General features: G+C 42.9%; 1 protein-coding gene across 1 annotated transcript in view; it reads right to left on the bottom strand.

The window, feature by feature from the left end:
- Positions 1-17,364, bottom strand: part of LOC134899844 (prostaglandin reductase 1-like) — a 36,612-nt gene extending 19,248 nt beyond the window's left edge. The window contains exons 1-5 of the mRNA XM_063914202.1: positions 17,254-17,364; positions 15,853-15,898; positions 12,698-12,757; positions 10,858-11,025; positions 10,322-10,439 (exon numbers count right to left, since the gene is read on the bottom strand). Coding sequence (XP_063770272.1) covers positions 10,322-10,439; positions 10,858-11,025; positions 12,698-12,757; positions 15,853-15,898; positions 17,254-17,359 — 498 coding nt within the window. The 5' untranslated portion in view covers positions 17,360-17,364. The remainder of the gene's footprint in view (positions 1-10,321; positions 10,440-10,857; positions 11,026-12,697; positions 12,758-15,852; positions 15,899-17,253) is intronic.
- Positions 17,365-19,527: the final 2,163 nt, after the last annotated feature.

Genomic DNA, 19,527 nt, shown 5'->3' with positions numbered 1-19,527 from the left:
TGATCTGATACATAGACGGTCAAATAAAAGTACAAAGCAAGTATTAAAAGAATATCCAAAAGCCAAAGTCAGGAAATGAATCCAGGGGGACAGAGCCAGAATTGTAGTCAGACTAAGCAAAGGCAAAATCCTGGAAATCCAAAAGCAATCAGGAACAGAGTGTCAGGTCTGTGTTCATGTCTGTTACCGGAGGGGGCACTAGTGGGTCAGTGGTGGTGCGATGGAGGAAACAAGGAGGCTGAAGTAAGTTCCTGCACATGTGCGCAAATGGTATTTATTGAATACACACAAGAAATATAAGTTAATGGAGCAATGTAACGTATGATTCAGCATGGAAGCTGATAGTCTTTGAAATAAACAGTCACTTAGAGATAGTTCGGTCTGGAAACCGATGGACACTTGGAGCAGATGATAATCGGCCTGGCAGCCAATGGTGAAGTGAGACAATCGATGGTCGGCCTGGAAACCGATGGTGGCTCAAGTGTCACACTGAGTGGTTTGAAATCCTAAAGCCAGGTGAACAGGAACTATCGATGGTCGGCCTGGGAGCCGATGGTGAACAGGAGTAGATGACTATCAGCCTGGGAACCAGTGGTGGATAGGAACAGATGACTATCAGCCTGGGAACCAATGGTGAACAGGAGTAGATGACCATCGGCCTGGTAACCGATGCTGAACAGGACCTATCGATGGTTGGCCTGGGAGCCGATGGTGAATTGGAATAGAACTACACAGGCAGTAGGTATACTTGTAGTGATGGAACCAGGGTTGGCTTAGCAGGAGACAGACTGAGAAGTAGAGCAGGATTCTTGGTGCAGGTGAATTAGCACAGTACTGCTGCAGAATGATAATGAGCAGGTGGGAGTGGTAATGCAGCACCCAGGGACGTGCAGTGAGCTAAATAGCTCAGAAAAAACTGGCTAGCCCCAGAGCCAGTTTTACATGCAATATATGAGCCATATGATACATCTGGGTTTTATACACAGGTGCAGCAGTATAAACTTCTGGAAAATTGGTAAGTTTTGATCAGAGATGTGCTGAAAAGATAGCCAGGGGAGCCACTGCCTCACCTGCCATAGACTTTTTACTGCAGAGTTTTGTCTATAAAAATGATTAGAATAATGCCCCAAAAAAATTTCAAACAAATTATTTGTATTTTTTATATACTTTATACAGTCAAAACTCTGGATAAAACGTTAGTATGACAGGAAAGGCTCTGCCTCACCCCACCGCACATCACTGGCAGCACCTGTAGAGAGTCTCAGACTGCTAGTGATTGCTGGAGCAAAATGAAGATGGAGCCGCAAGCAAACTGGATGGCTGGTGCCTGTAGTTTTATGGACCACTAACACAGGAAAGTCTCAGGAGACTGCTAGTGAATACTGGAGCAGAATGCAGATGGAGCTGCACCAGACTGGATTGCTGGTGCCTGTAGTTCCACGGAGCAAAGACACAGGGGAATCTCAGAAGACTGGACACTGGAGCCAGGAGACGCTTGTTCACAGGATGTGACGCGTTGTTCAAGGCAATGATACTGAGCTGGAACTCTGGCTATATACCCCCTGGTCAGCAGGGATTGTAGAATCAAGTCATGTGAGCACTCCAGTGCTCAGGAGTGGATAGCACCAAGTCAGCTGACTGCAGGTGTCATGGCGGCATTCATACTCTGGAGATGGTGGAAATACATCAAGGTACACGCTGTATGGCAAGCGGGGTACACACTGGAGAGGGTCTCTGCACATTGCAGGCAATCTTGGAACATGCTGCCAGGCTGAGGATGTGACCTCCGGAGGCCAGCACATCAGAGTACCGGTAAGTGACATGATGCAAAATGCAGATTCCTGACACAGAGGCACTAGATGGGATGTAGTTGTGTGACCACCGGTCACATTACCGACGGCTACATCCCGCTCCCCTCTAAATCCTGACAGTCGGCATGCCGACTAGCAGTGACTTTTCCCACTTGTTGGTGTCCACGACACTCACAGAGTAGGAATAGAACTTGTGGAGAGCACAGCTCGCCGCCAAGCCCACAGCATGGCGAGAACAGCAAGCCCGCAGGGGGCTTGTTGTGCTCGCCCCTCCCCGCAGGCATACCGCTGTCAGGATCCCATGCTTGGTATGCTGACGCAGGGATCCCCAGCGGTGTCACACATATCCAACCCTCACAGCTTAACCCGTCATCATTAGCATCTAATAAACTCAATTCTAATGCTCTTAAAGTGATCAATGACCTTCATTAAGACGTACAAAGAGAAATCGTAGGTTTTACGGGCCAGTTCGGCAGAAAATCTGAAGCAAAAAAGAGAAAACATGAACATGAGAAGTTTGGGTGCAGTGTGCATGAGAGGCCACCCAGGACAAACGTACATATTTCCGCAAAATATCCACAACCTTTGTAATTTTCATTCATAAAATGAGCAAATTAAACAATTAATAGATGAAAATAAAAGGAGAAACGAACCTTAAAAACTCGGAGGAGTTTGGGCGCAGTGTGCCTGAGAGACCAGGAGGGTCACTACTGCACTCCACGCAGGCGGCGGGTAAACTGACTAGGGGGGTTTCGAAAAGCACCTAGAGATAGGAAGGTACTAGGAAGGACAGGCCCCTGCACAATTTGGGGCGGAGAGGGGAGCGAGAACAGCTTTGTGGCGCTTGTCAGGCCAGCTGCGCCTGACTGAGGGTTAAAGCAGCTGCACTTTGTAAAGACATTACATACTCTTAAGGCTTTATACAGATTTGTGCCAGTTACGCAAGAAAAAACACTGATGTGCTCCGCAGGACCTGATCAGACCTGAATTTCTGCAACTTGAGTCATGTTGGTGGTAGAGATGAGCGGGTTCGGTTCCTCGGAATCCGAACCCCCCCGAACTTCAGCCTTTTTACACGGGTCCGAGGCAGACTCGGATCTTCCCGCCTTGCTCGGTTAACCCGAGCGCGCCCGAACGTCATCATCCCGCTGCCGGATTCTCGCGAGGCTCGGATTCTATCGCGAGACTCGGATTCTATATAAGGAGCCGCGCGTCGCCGCCATTTTCACACGTGCATTGAGATTGATAGGGAGAGGACGTGGCTGGCGTCCTCTCCGTTAGAATAGATAGAGACACTTGAGTTGATTTACTACTAACTTAGTAATTTTGGGGAGCATTAGGAGTACTCAGAGTGCAGAGTTTTGCTGATAGTTACTAGTGACCACCACCAGTTTTATTTATTATTTAATATAATCCGTTCTCTGCCTGAAAAAAAACGATACACAGTCACATACCATATCTGTGCTCAGCCTCAGTGTGCTGCATGATAATATCATCTATGTATATCTGACTGTGCTGAGTGCTCACTGCTCACACAGCTGAATTGTGGGGGAGACTGGGGTGCAGTTATAGCAGGAGTACAGTGCACACTTTTGCTGCCAGTGTGACTGACCAGTGACCACCAGTATATTGTCTGCCTGAAAAAGTTAAACACTCCTGTGGTGTTTTTTTTTTTAATTCTATAAACGCATTCTGCTGACAGTGTCCAGCAGGTCCGTCATTCATTATATTATATAAATATTTACCTGCAGTAGTGTTATATTTTTTTTGTTCATCTCTATCATCTTTATCATCTCTATATTAGCAGACGCAGTACGGTAGTCCACGGCTGTGGCTACCTCTGTGTCGTCAGAGCTCGTCCATAATTGTATACCTACCTGTGGTGGGGTTTTTTTTTTCTATCTTCTTCATACTAGTAGTTTAGGAGTCTGCTGACAGTGTCCAGCAGGTCCGTCATTATATTATATATACCTGCAGTAGTGATATATATATATTTTTTATATCATTATCATCTCTATACTAGCAGACGCAGTACGGTAGTCCACGGCTGTAGCTACCTCTGTGTCGTCAGTGCTCGTCCATAATTGTATACCTACCTGTGGTGGGGTTTTTTTTTCTATCTTCTTCATACTAGTAGTTTAGGAGTCTGCTGACAGTGTCCAGCAGGTCCGTCATTATATTATATATACCTGCAGTAGTGATATATATATATTTTTTATATCATTATCATCTCTATACTAGCAGACGCAGTATGGTAGTCCACGGCTGTAGCTACCTCTGTGTCGTCAGTGCTCGTCCATAATTGTATACCTACCTGTGGTGGGGTTTTTTTTTCTATCTTCTTCATACTAGTAGTTTAGGAGTCTGCTGACAGTGTCCAGCAGGTCCGTCATTATATTATATATACCTGCAGTAGTGATATATATATATTTTTTATATCATTATCATCTCTATACTAGCAGACGCAGTATGGTAGTCCACGGCTGTAGCTACCTCTGTGTCGTCAGTGCTCGTCCATAATTGTATACCTACCTGTGGTGGGTTTTTTTTTTCTATCTTCTTCATACTAGTAGTAGGAGTCTGCTGACAGTGTCCAGCAGGTCCGTCATTATATTATATATACCTGCAGTAGTGATATATATATATTTTTTATATCATTATCATCTCTATACTAGCAGACGCAGTACGGTAGTACACGGCTGTAGCTACCTCTGTGTCGTCAGTGCTCGTCCATAATTGTATACCTACCTGTGGTGGGGTTTTTTTTTCTATCTTCTTCATACTAGTAGTTTAGGAGTCTGCTGACAGTGTCCAGCAGGTCCGTCATTATATTATATATACCTGCAGTAGTGATATATATATATATTTTTTATATCATTATCATCTCTATACTAGCAGACGCAGTACGGTAGTCCACGGCTGTAGCTACTTCTGTGTCGTCAGTGCTCGTCCATAATTGTATACCTACCTGTGGTGGGGTTTTTTTTTCTATCTTCTTCATACTAGTAGTAGGAGTCTGCTGACAGTGTCCAGCAGGTCCGTCATTATATTATATATACCTGCAGTAGTGATATATATATATTTTTTATATCATTATCATCTCTATACTAGCAGACGCAGTACGGTAGTCCACGGCTGTAGCTACCTCTGTGTCGTCAGTGCTCGTCCATAATTGTATACCTACCTGTGGTGGGGTTTTTTTTTCTATCTTCTTCATACTAGTAGTAGGAGTCTGCTGACAGTGTCCAGCAGGTCCGTCATTATATTATATATACCTGCAGTAGTGATATATATATATTTTTTATATCATTATCATCTCTATACTAGCAGACGCAGTACGGTAGTCCACGGCTGTAGCTACCTCTGTGTCGTCAGTCACTCGTCATCCATAAGTATACTAGTATCCATCCATCTCCATTGTTTACCTGAGGTGCCTTTTAGTTGTGCCTATTAAAATATGGAGAACAAAAATGTTGAGGTTCCAAAAATAGGGAAAGATCAAGATCCACTTCCACCTCGTGCTGAAGCTGCTGCCACTAGTCATGGCCGAGACGATGAAATTCCATCAACGTCGTCTGCCAAGGCCGATGCCCAATGTCATAGTACAGAGCATGTAAAATCCAAAACACAAAATATCAGTAAAAAAAGGACTCAAAAATCTAAAATAAAATCGTCAGAGGAGAAGCGTAAACTTGCCAATATGCCATTTACCACACGGAGTGGCAAGGAACGGCTGAGGCCCTGGCCTATGTTCATGGCTAGTGGTTCAGCTTCACATGAGGATGGAAGCACTCAGCCTCTCGCTAGAAAAATGAAAAGACTTAAGCTGGCAAAAGCACAGCAAAGAACTGTGCGTTCTTCGAAATCACAAATCCACAAGGAGAGTCCAATTGTGTCGGTTGCGATGCCTGACCTTCCCAACACTGGACGTGAAGAGCATGCGCCTTCCACCATTTGCACGCCCCCTGCAAGTGCTGGAAGGAGCACCCGCAGTCCAGTTCCTGATAGTCAGATTGAAGATGTCAGTGTTGAAGTACACCAGGATGAGGAGGATATGGGTGTTGCTGGCGCTGGGGAGGAAATTGACAAGGAGGATTCTGATGGTGAGGTGGTTTGTTTAAGTCAGGCACCCGGGGAGACACCCGTTGTCCGTGGGAGGAATATGGCCATTGACATGCCTGGTGAAAATACCAAAAAAATCAGCTCTTCGGTGTGGAAGTATTTCAACAGAAATGCGGACAACAGGTGTCAAGCCGTGTGTTGCCTTTGTCAAGCTGTAATAAGTAGGGGTAAGACGTTAACCACCTCGGAACATCCTCCCTTATACGTCACCTGCAGCGCATTCATCATAAGTCAGTGACAAGTTCAAAAACTTTGGGCGACAGCGGAAGCAGTCCACTGACCAGTAAATCCCTTCGTCTTGTAACCAAGCTCACGCAAACCACCCCGCCAACTCCCTCAGTGTCAATTTCCTCCTTCCCCAGGAATGCCAATAGTCCTGAAGGCCATGTCACTGGCAATTCTGACGAGTCCTCTCCTGCCTGGGATTCCTCCGATGCATCCTTGAGTGTAACGCCTACTGCTGCTGGCGCTGCTGTTGTTGCTGCTGGGAGTCGATGGTCATCCCAGAGGGGAAGTCGTAAGACCACTTTTACTACTTCCACCAAGCAATTGACTGTCCAACAGTCCTTTGCGAGGAAGATGAAATATCACAGCAGTCATCCTGCTGCAAAGCGGATAACTGAGGCCTTGGCATCCTGGGCGGTGAGAAACGTGGTTCCGGTATCCATCATTACTGCAGAGCCAACGATAGACTTGTTTGAGGTACTGTGTCCCCGGTACCAAATACCATCTAGGTTCCATTTCTCTAGGCAGGCGATACCGAAAATGTACACAGACCTTAGAAAAAGACTCACCAGTGTCCTAAAAAATGCAGTTGTACCCAATGTCCACTTAACCACGGACATGTGGACAAGTGGAGCAGGGCAGACTCAGGACTATATGACTGTGACAGCCCACTGGGTAGATGTATTGACTCCCGCCGCAAGAACAGCAGCGGCGGCACCAGTAGCAGCATCTCGCAAACGCCAACTCTTTCCTAGGCAGGCTACGCTTTGTATCACTGCTTTCCAGAATACGCACACAGCTGAAAACCTCTTACGGCAACTGAGGAAGATCATCGCAGAATGGCTTACCCCAATTGGACTCTCCTGTGGATTTGTGGCATCGGACAACGCCAGCAATATTGTGTGTGCATTAAATCTGGGCAAATTCCAGCACGTCCCATGTTTTGCACATACCTTGAATTTGGTGGTGCAGAATTATTTAAAAAACGACAGGGGCGTGCAAGAGATGCTGTCGGTGGCCAGAAGAATTGCGGGACACTTTCGGCGTACAGGCACCACGTACAGAAGACTGGAGCAACACCAAAAACGCCTGAACCTGCCCTGCCATCATCTGAAGCAAGAAGTGGTAACGAGGTGGAATTCAACCCTCTATATGCTTCAGAGGTTGGAGGAGCAGCAAAAGGCCATTCAAGCCTATACAACTGACCACGATATAGGAGGTGGAATGCACCTGTCTCAAGCGCAGTGGAGAATGATTTCAACGTTGTGCAAGGTTCTGCAACCTTTTGAACTTGCCACACGTGAAGTCAGTTCAGACACTGCCAGCCTGAGTCAGGTCATTCCCCTCATCAGGCTTTTGCAGAAGAAGCTGGAGACATTGAAGGAGGAGCTAACACAGAGCGATTCCGCTAGGCATGTGGGACTTGTGGATGGAGCCCTTAATTCGCTTAACAAGGATTCACGGGTGGTCAATCTGTTGAAATCAGAGCACTACATTTTGGCCACCGTGCTCGAACCTAGATTTAAAACCTACGTTGTATCTCTCTTTCCGGCAGACACAAGTCTGCAGGGGTTCAAAGAACTGCTGGTGAGAAAATTGTCAAGTCAAGCGGAACGCGACCTGTCAACATCTCCTCCTTCACATTCTCCCGCAACTGGGGGTGCGAGGAAAAGGCTCAGAATTCCGAGCCCACCCGCTGGCGGTGATGCAGGGCAGTCTGGAGCGACTGCTGATGCTGACATCTGGTCCGGACTGAAGGACCTGCCAACGATTACGGACATGTCGTCTACTGTCACTGCATATAATTCTCTCACCATTGAAAGAATGGTGGAGGATTATATGAGTGACCGCATCCAAGTAGGCACGTCAGACAGTCCGTACGTATACTGGCAGGAAAAAGAGGCAATTTGGAGGCCCTTGCACAAACTGGCTTTATTCTACCTAAGTTGCCCTCCCACAAGTGTGTACTCCGAAAGAGTGTTTAGTGCCGCCGCACACCTTGTCAGCAATCGGCGTACGAGGTAACTTCCAGAAAATGTGGAGAAGATGATGTTCATTAAAATGAATTATAATCAATTCCTCCGTGGAGACATTCACCAGCAGCAATTGCCTCCACAAAGTACACAGGGAGCTGTGATGGTGGATTCCAGTGGGGACGAAATGATAATCTGTGAGGAGGGGGATGTACACGGTGATGAATCGGAGGATGATGATGAGGTGGACATCTTGCCTCTGTAGAGCCAGTTTGTGCAAGGAGAGATTAATTGCTTCTTTTTTGGTGGGGGTCCAAACCAACCCGTCATTTCAGTCACAGTCGTGTGGCAGACCCTGTCACTGAAATGATGGGTTGGTTAAAGTGTGCATGTCCTGTTTATACAACATAAGGGTGGGTGGGAGGGCCCAAGGACAATTCCATCTTGCACCTCTTTTTTCTTTCATTTTTCTTTGCGTCATGTGCTGTTTGGGGAGTGTTTTTTGGAAGGGCCATCCTGCGTGACACTGCAGTGCCACTCCTAGATGGGCCAGGTGTTTGTGTCGGCCACTAGGGTCGCTTATCTTAGTCACACAGCTACCTCATTGCGCCTCTTTTTTTTCTTCTTTGCGTCATGTGCTGTTTGGGGAGTATTTTTTGGAAGGGCCATCCTGCGTGACACTGCAGTGCCACTCCTAGATGGGCCAGGTGTTTGTGTCGGCCACTAGGGTCACTTATCTTAGTCACACAGCTACCTCATTGCGCCTCTTTTTTTTCTTCTTTGCGTCATGTGCTGTTTGGGGAGTATTTTTTGGAAGGGCCATCCGGCCTGACACTGCAGTGCCACTCCTAGATGGGCCAGGTGTTTGTGTCGGCCACTAGGGTCGCTTAGCTTACTCACACAGCTACCTCATTGCGCCTCTTTTTTTCTTTGCGTCATGTGCTGTTTGGGGGGTGTTTTTTGGAAGGGCCATCCTGCGTGACACTGCAGTGCCACTCCTAGATGGGCCAGGTGTTTGTGTCGGCCACTTGGGTCGCTGAGCTTAGTCATCCAGCGACCTCGGTGCAAATTTTAGGACTAAAAATAATATTGTGAGGTGTGAGGTGTTCAGAATAGACTGAAAATGAGTGGAAATTATGGTTATTGAGGTTAATAATACTTTGGGATCAAAATGACCCCCAAATTCTATGATTTAAGCTGTTTTTTAGGGTTTTTTGAAAAAAACACCCGAATCCGACAAAAAAAATTCGGTGAGGTTTTGCCAAAACGCGTTCGAACCCAAAACACGGCCACGGAACCGAACCCAAAACCAAAACACAAAACCCGAAAAATTTCCGGTGCACATCTCTAGTTGGTGGTTGTTGGTTCAGACTTTTGTACTACTTCACATCTCTGGTGATTGTTCCCTCAAATTCACTGGATCAATTATCCAGCAGCTTGGGGTGTGCAAACTCAAACCACCAGCTGTTTTATATAGCCACGAAATTCCACGTGGTTTAGCCCAAGCTGGAGGCAATTCAGGGGAACCGCAATTAACAAATGTTTAGATACCTGGCCAACACTAATTAGGATTGTACCGTTACCTGGTACTGTGGGTACCTTGGGGAGATAATAAATGTATTACTGCCTTGTATTTTCTAATAAAGAATTGTATCCCCTTCTGAGGTTTTCAAGCACTACCGATAATGAAGTGGGCTCAGAGTCAATTCCCATACTTTAAAAACCATAAAGGAGACCAATCTGAAAACACACACAGAAAAGAAAGATCGACTCCGCAACTGCTGGTCTGAGGTGCAATGCAGCATGACACGGTATCAGGACAGAATGGCCAACCCACCAGCAAGTGCAGCCCTTCTTCTACGTCTTTTCCTCTTTTTTTTTGGTACTACTACCTAGGGTGAGACTTTGCAACCAGATATTGGCAGATTGTCGATAGGTCCCACAACCCCTTAAGAAAACTCTTTCACCAACTGTCTTACCACATCTGTTTTTCATATAAAATATATGGTCATATCAGTAAAGAAAATATAAAGTGGGGCCTTAAATTACAGTAAATGCAAATTTAAAGTACAAATCCACCTTTTACAGATAATAAACATCATTGTTCAATTTCATCAGTCACAGAGCAATAGTCTTTATGAACCATCACAGGGACAGGGTTTTAAATGTCACTTACTTTTTTAAATTTACCTTGAGTTTTGCAATTTGTCCAACTATAGTTCCAACTGCTCCAGCAGCAGAGTTGACAAGAAGCACTTCACCTGCTTTTGGATTACAGATTTGCTGTAGACCAATGTATGCAGTTACTCTGTGTAGAAAAAAATACTATATCATTATTAGGAGTTTACATGTGCTTAATTTTTTGGCGAGCATAGTTCATTTTTATCCAACTTTGAAATGACAACGCTTTTCTCCCCATAAATGGACTTCCCCTGCACCCCAAAAAAAGGAGATGGTTTACTTTAATTGCAAACCAAAACAAAGCATACAGTAGGGTGGACTTTAAGGACTAAGTAACGTCAAGTTACATATTTGTACTTATCGTTTGGTCCCTTCATCCTCCAAAACAGGCCAGATGCAAAAGGAGTACAACAAGAGGGTGGTAAGAAATTCTTGGATGTTGTACAAGCGTGTCAGACATGTTAAGGGGTGCTATAGGGATAAGAAAGTTGAGAGAAAGAAATTGATGTGTGGACTCTAAATGTATAAGATTAAGGCTAACTTACCCAGGCATGCCAACAGCGCCAAGTGCCAATGATCGAGGCAGTGATTCCGGCCATTCGGAAGGTAAGGCACGAAGGTCTTTACCATCTGATATGAAGTATGTTGTCCAGCCTGCCTGTGCCACATAATAATCCCCTGTAGCAAAGTCAACATTTTTACTTTCCACTACCCTGGATCAAGAGATGGAAAATAAAAAAGACAGTAATTCTATCAGATGTACCTCTTAATGCCATCATTTTTGCCCTTTGTTGACACCTGGAGAGTGCTACTGTGCAGCCTCCATGATGCTCCTGAGGGGAGGCATCAAGTCCTTTACCAAGATGGTCACAGTTGGTTTTCTGCGTGACGCCATCTTGTCACTGTAGGACATGGACGTGTTTCAATTAGCTTAGTGAGCACCTGCGATATACTGCAATTCACATCACTTGAAGCTGCTTGTATCCTGCACCACTAATACTGGCTGGTGTCTCTATGATCTGCTCTGCGGAGAGTTTGTTACATTACATGCATAACTGAGTATGGCTGTACATCCACATTACTGCTAAATAAGCGCCACTGGTTTTGTACTCTGCTTTCTTTTTATTTGGAAGATCAGCTGCTGTGTCATCTGCATACCACTACCAACATCACACACATTTCAACATCCTTATCTCTTCCTTAATTGCCAATCATCCTACATGATAAAAGGCTATTGCTGCTCCTCACCTCTATCGAAGGAATTCAAATGTGTTGCGCTCCGGCAGCCACTGGATGGTACCCGACGGAGCAATTCATGTGTTACTCTGTTCGGGTGCACACAACCGCTGGCTATGACATTACTGTTATGTTGTTCCATCATTTTGACAGGCCTGTAACTAGTCTATTATACTCTTCCTTTACTTGGCAATAAGCTAACAAGGTAAACAAGTTTATATTGTGACACAAGCTTCTGGCAGTTCTGCAATACGTATATTTTATGTGAACCTGTGGACATGGTACAGGTGACTAGAGGATTAGTAACAGACAGCAGCAAGCGTTACATACAATACTAGCTAGCAAAGAGGCAATTTTTTTAGAACATTAACTTAGGCATATCATTAGCAGTATCACAGTGCACAATACCATATTAGATTAAATACAGTAACTGCTTCACAAATGGAGTTTAGGTGGTCTCTGGTTCTGCACATGGGGGGTAATTCCAAGTTGATCGCAGTAGAAATTTTGGTAGCAGTTGGGCAAAACCATGTGCACTGCAGGGGAGGCAGATGTAACATGTGCAGAGAGAGTTAGATTTGGGTGTGGTGAGTTCAATCTGCAATCTAAATTGCAGTGTAAAAATAAAGCAGCCAGTATTTACCCTGCACAGAAACAAAATAACCCACCCAAATTTAACTCTGGGGGTAATTCCAAGTTGATCGCAGCAGGATTTTTGTTAGCAATTGGGCAAAACCATGTGCACTGCAGGGGAGGCAGATATAACATGTGCAGAGAGAGTTAGATTTGGGTGTGGTGTGTTCAATCTGCAATCTAATTTGCATTGTAAAAATAAAGCAGACAGTATTTACCCTGCACAGAAATAAAATAACCCACCCAAATCTAACTCTCTCTGCAAATGTTATATCTGCCCCCCCCCCCCCCTGCAGTGCACATGGTTTTGCCCAATTGCTATCAAAATTCCTGCTGCGATCAACTTGGAATTACCCCCTCTCTCTGCAAATGTTATATCTGCCTCCCCTGCAGTGCACATGGTTTTGCCCAACTGCTAAAAAATTTCCTGCTGCTATCAACTTGGAATTACCCCCATGGTCTACTTTCATAAGTCTGGAGAATGCAAATATGGGAAATAGTAAAGTTTGATCTTACCTGGCAACCTGAGATCCCATTATGACATCTCCTTCCTTCAACGACCGCTTACTGTATGGTCTTAAAAGTGAGAAGACAGTTTTATTATACGTTCGTATTATATCAGTAAATAACATTGCAAGCAATAAATGTCCTCAAAACTTGCAAGGAAAAGACTCTTTGTTGGGGCACTCTTGATAAGAAAGTTTAAAATATTATTTTTTATTTAAACATTAAAAACCCATAGTATCCATTGCAGGATTATCAAAGAAACAATTAAGGTAAAATATACCTAAATTGTGATACATGGTTTTAAAGTAAACCGATGGACAATAAGTCAGTTGCGCAGTTTCCTCAATGTTACGCTAACTGTTTACAATTTATTCCTAGCTCTGGGCGTACCTATGCATAGCGCCACTTAGCGTACCTTTTGAGCGTTGTGACGCTCTCGTAATACCGTGGTGAATATATATATGGCTACAGCAATATAACACACTTAAACCTTAGTATAGTGTCGGAAGGATCCCTGACGCTTCGCCAGATTAACAAAATAACTTAGTCGAGACAGAGGGGTAAGTTTGGATTAAAGGTCCAACCCAATAACCATATATATTAGTCCCTAGAGGACACATGGGGATAACAATGCTACACTGTAGCAACACAAAACAATTCAAAGATACAATAATACTTGCAATAATATACAACAGATAGAGGGGAAATAAATGCAAGTACAATTAGCAATACAACTATACCAATACAATAGTAACAGTTACCGTCATACATACGCTAGTTTCCCTGGTGCAGGCAGCCAGTCATCAGAGCAGAGTGTGTGTGTGTGTGTGTGTGTGTGTGTGTGTGTGTGTGTGTGTGTGTGTGTGTGTGTATGTGTGTGTTTGAAAGAAAGTGTATGTGTGATAGTTCTGAGATAGGTGAGTCCTCTACCTGGGCCAGGAGTGTGCTCTTAAATACAATAGTTCAAAAGGTATGCTCTTCTTCCATTGGTCCGGGGGTGGGACATATCCAGTACACTGGGGATCATTGGTCGGCTCAACCGGTGGGCGATCACTAAGTCCTGAGATGTGATTACCGTTGTTTACATCTGAGTTCCCACCCCAAGACCAGTCAAACCCACCACATTATCATACAGTAATATACATGAATCCGGTATTGCTAATAACGCGTTGCCACAATATGTGACAATATCTTCGCAACCATCGGATTACTGCTTATGTGACCTTGAAAAGTGTGATCCCGCACATGATATATTTATGCATTCCCATCCTTGTGATATATATATATATATATATATATATATATATATATATATATATATATAGTTTCTTGCTATTACAATTACGTTATAAAATATATATATCCGTGGGTTAGATGTGTTTAAAACTATGTGTAGGAGAATATAAATATTATACATTTGATATATCATACATCAATGTCTAGTCTGTACTATATTGAATGTCACCTTTTGGTGGTCTTGTTTAAATTATGAACAGTATAAGCAAACCAGGTTCTGGCTTGTGTTTGTGTATGTTATATTGTGTTCTTGTTTGTTCTGACTTCTAGTGTAACAATGACAGTCCATTATCTATTGACTCGATACACAACTCTCAATTGTTCGTGGTTACAGTCAGGCACACATAAGGTATTTACTTTCCCAACAAAGAAATCATATGAGTATTTGTATTCCTGGAGATACCACATTTGAGTGTGTGTAAGAGAGATTTGCTATTTTGTGACAGTATGATATTTATTAACAAATGCATCTTCTACCGTAATGCGCACAGTAACTTGCCGCTATGGTCATTCGCGCCTTACCATATCGACACAGGCATCGTAGATGCATCCATCAATAAATGCCATGGCAAATTCTAAATATCGAAATATGCAATTTGACTTTGACAAAATGATAATGGCATCAACAATCCCTTTTGTTATGCAGATAATCCCTTTCCCACAGTTTATGAGCAGGGAACTGTCCTGTCACTGTGGGGTGTGGTTTGAATTGAGGATTTTCTTGCAAATTTTGAGTACAACTTTATTGACTCTAGGTGCACTGCCAACACTGCAAATGTGTCTTCCCAAAAGTGATGTAGCAGTTGAATATTGTTGATTTTTTTTCCGTAATGCCATAAGATGAAAACTATGTTTCACAGTCCTGTGCGGATCCTAAAGGCCTTTGCGTTAAGCAATAAATGTCCCAGATTAGATGAATTCCATATGTAATTTAAAAGAAGAGGAGGAGGGCCGCAGATGTGGACTGAGATGTATAATGAACATATAGTTTATACAGATGGAGCCACGCTCATTGAGCATGGCTGCATCGCAGAAGGGGGCACGCGTATGTCTGGCCTCGCCGCCCAATGTAAAGAGACGTTTCCATCCACTTTGAATGGGGCGCGTGCATGTCTACAACACGCATGTCCCATTCGTTCCCGCAAGTGCGCTTCGCCGGGCGCACTGAGTCGCAGACAGAGCCACGATTAGAGTGGCTTAATCTGTAGGTAATTTGTTACGTTTTTATCTATGGATGCACAATACAGGTTGAGTATCCCATATCCAAATATTCCGAAATACGGAATATTCCAAAATACGGGCTTTTTTGAGTGAGAGTGAGATAGTGAAACCTTTGTTTTCTGATGGCTCAATGTACACAAACTTTGTTTAATACACAAAGCTATTAAAAATATTGTATTAAATGACCTTCAGGCTGTGTGTATAAGGTGTATATGAAACATGAATGAATTGTGTGAATGTAGATACACTTTGTTCAATGCACAAATTTATAAAAAAATATTGGCTAAAATTATCTTCAGGCTGTGTGTATACGGTGTATATGTAACATAAATGCATTCTGTGCTTAGACTTAGGTCCCATCACCATGATATCTCATTATGGTATGCAATTATTCCAAAATACGGAAAAATCCCATATCCAAAATACCTCTGGTCCCAAGCATTTTGGATAAGGGAGACTCAACCTGTATTCCCTGTGGGTAAATCTCCAATTTACCGTCAGCAAACGTATGACATCGGGGATACAGGTCCCACCTATTTTTTTAAGGATTCACATTTCATACAAGCTTATGGGATCCATGTTATGTGTCATATTGAACATATGAAACCACTGAAAAATTAAAGAGATCATCTGTATTGTTAAATTACCTCATGTATGGGTCTACACTCCAAAATTCAGATTCCAGCAAGATCTCTAAAACATATATTTGGGAAAAATGTTTTTAAAAAAAGTAATACTCAATAAAATATAAATTCTACAAAATTTGACTTTGAAGTATTGGTTTCTGCAGTTCTCTCTTACAGTACAGGTTTACATATTGTTGCTTTAGATTATATTGCAAAGGTGAATCTGATAAAGATAACAATGACCAGTGTTTAAACACTCAAGATCTTCAAGAATGTTGTTAAACTGGCCCTGATGTATGCACAATGGGGTGGATGGGATTACAGCCCCAGACCTTCAAATAAAAATAGAATCATCATCATGACTACATTATAATGACCAGCCGTCCACATGGTTAGCTAAAACATGCCCTCTGCGTTCAAGCATGCCTTTTTCTTCCCCATTCTTAAAAAACCCACCCTTGATCCTAACACTCTTACTACCGCCCCATCTTCCTCCTCCCCTCTGCCTCTAAACTCCTTTAGCAGATTGGCTACAACCACCTTATTGCCTTTCTCTCCTCCCACTCCCGCTTGACCCATTTCAGTCTAACTTTTGTTTTAGTCCTCTCCACTCCATAGAAACTGCCCTCACAATGACCTCCTTGCTACCAAATCCAATGGCCACTATGATCTGCTCATCCTTGTTGACCCCTCTTTTGACACTGTGGGCCACCCCCTCCTCCTGCAAATCCTTTTACACGCATGATCTGTGTGATACTGCCCTCTTCTGGCTGTCCTCCTACATCTCTCTCCATTCTTTCTCCATCTCTTTTCATGGTTCCACTCACCCCCACATCCTCTTCCAGTAGGTGCCCCCAAAGGTTCTGTTCTTGGACCTCTCCTATTCTTCTATACATCCTCTTTAGGTGAACTCATCACCTTTTTGGATCTCTAATATCATCTGTACAGTGATGATACTCAGATATACCTTTTCTCCCCTGACCTTTCCTCCTCTTTCGTCACTTATATCTCCAACCTTCTCAGACTTCATTACATCCAGCCCTAAGTCTTTGCTATTCTAAGACTATTCTTTTCATCCATTGTTAATTTTCTACTGGGTCTGAATCCTTCCTAGCAATATAAAAGTAAAAAAACAAGACTCTTTGTCCCTGCCGATTTATCCCGATAACTATAGTTTGTCCCAGTTATTGGGTTCCATCTTCCAGGTGCTCTAAAATATATAAGGTGTGTGTGTGTGTGTGTGTGTGTGTGTGTGTGTGTGTGTGTGTGTGTGTGTGTGTGTGTGTGTGTGTGTATGTGGGAGGGTGGGGGGTGGGGGGGTAGTAATGGGCATTAAATATATAAAGGGTTGGGGATGGGGGGGTCAATACTATCTTAATCAGGGTGCCAAAATCTTTAGTGAAGGCTCTGGAATTCTCTTACCTCCATATTTAAGTGGTGGCAATTCTTTCTCAATTAATTTGAAGTCCTCTGGTTTAGGAACACCCTCAAAGTGTCTCACCATAGTCCATGATTCCGACACAACCATTTTTAGTTGCTGTATTATAAAGATAGAGAAGGAAAGAGAAAGACATGAGATAAATTAAAACCTGTGTCAACTATTTCTATTTTTCCACTTCTAAATGTTGTTTGACACATATGTTTTTTAAAAATAAATACTATAAAGTACTGAATAATCACTACTGATGGATTGTAATTCTACATCTGTATAGTATTACAATAAGAGCATTTTTAACAATAGCCGAGGACCCAGATATTATCTATTTAACCTCAGATGAGCAGTATGACCTTTACAAGAGACAAGCTTAATGTTTTGTGTAGGGATTAATGTACAGTATATTGCAAATTATTTTTTGCAAATAGTTGGTGTATGAGACTTCCTTGTTATGTTAATGAATCATCTAGAATAGATATTAAAGAATCAGCATGGGCAATTCACTGCAAGATCAGGCATTAAAAATGTATGTTGAGTGGTAGACCATGACTTTAGCACCATAGCCAATTGTGCAATAGTTATAGTGTAGATTCACAGTAACAAAGCAAAGCCAAAAAAAAGTGATTTATTTTGACCCAGATAAGTCAAGTTACAGTATATAGTTTGAGATAGTGCTACACAGCCACATGGTGATGGAATTCTTATGGGGAGCTCTGCTTACCAGAGTCAGGGACAAACACAGAATTAGTTAGTAGATATGTGAGCTCATCCCCATGTTTTGGTTCTAATTCATCGTCAGGTTTTGGTTTTGCCAAAACGCCCTCACTAGCTTTGGTTTGGGATATGTATTTTATTTTAAATGAATAAAAACAGCTAAAATCACATAATTTTGGCCTTTTTTTTGGTTCCTACAGTATTATTAACATTCATTTCCAATAAACTCTGACCTCCTCACAGCTCACAATATTGTTTTCATCCAGTTTAGGCCAAAAGGCTGCACCAAGTTAGATGGCTAACTAAGCTACAAGTGACAGCAGTGGGCAGCACAAACACGTGGCAGTTCAGCTTCAAACATGGCATATCTAGGAAACAATGGCACTGCAGCGGCAGACTGGGTGACAGTTTAATAAACTATACAACCCCATAGAAAGTAACCAAGAATGTTGTCATTAATCAAGAACTAGATCAGAAGAAGGAAGGATTGATTTGCAAGGTAATTTAATGTAATTTTTAAATTCCAAAAGTTGTAATCAATGGGGGCATAGGGGACGGTATCGAAAAAAAAAATCTTCTGTTATTGCCTTTTCTCGCCTCAGTTGCTCTGAAACAGGTTACAGCTCTCGATTTAGGCCTTACATATGTTAATTTATAAATCAATTGATTATTCTGGTGCTCTGTTATGGCAGTGGTTCCCAAACTGTGTGCCTAGGCACCTTGGGGTGCCGCTAGGTGTTGCATGGATGCCTTAGTTTGTTGGTCCAGGACCAAATCAAATGATTTATGGTCAAAGTGATAGGCAAAACCAGTTCTAGTGGCTGCCAATCATAAAACATGTGAACAATCAGAAGCACAACTGTACACCACCACATACAGTAACTGACCTTAAGAATGACAAGTACAGTAGGCAAAATTTACTAATATTTTATCAATAAAACACTTTTATCCAAGGGGTGCCGTGAAAAAAATGCTGATACTCTGGGCGCCGCGATTCATGAAAGTTTGGGAACCACTGTATTATGGCCTTCTCTCTTTGTCCTCAGTTGCTGCAGAATAGTCCTATAAAAAAATTAAAAAGGACATGCACAGTTTAACAAATGAAGTACTGCAGCAACAGGGACTGCCACTTATGTGGCTGAAGTGCTTGGTTTGTTTGGCCCCCCACAAAACAAACTACGAATGGGCAGCTAACAGTGTTGTTAATGCTGTGTTTAAGGCAGATAACAGCCATAATTAAATGAAAAGTGGTGCAAGATGAAATTGTCTTACAGCCCTTCCACCCATGCTTATGTTGTATATTAAAAAGGACATGCACTTCAGAGACAGGAACTAAAACTTTGGTAGCTGAAGTGTTTGGTTTGTTTGGGCCCTCACAAAACAATTCTATGAAAATACTACCTCCATCACTAATGAGGAGGTTGACGATGAGGGTGTTAATTACAATAAATCATGATAATGTTGTATAATAAATTTCATGACCTTGCCGCAAATGGTGTAATATGGAGAGGGTGCCTAGATGGTTAACATCCCTACCTCTACTAACT

This window comes from Pseudophryne corroboree, chromosome 1 (genome assembly GCF_028390025.1).
Source record: "Pseudophryne corroboree isolate aPseCor3 chromosome 1, aPseCor3.hap2, whole genome shotgun sequence".
NCBI lineage: Eukaryota > Metazoa > Chordata > Amphibia > Anura > Myobatrachidae > Pseudophryne > Pseudophryne corroboree.
Note: the sequence above shows the minus strand (reverse complement) of the source record. Positions and strands in the feature narration are given on the sequence as shown.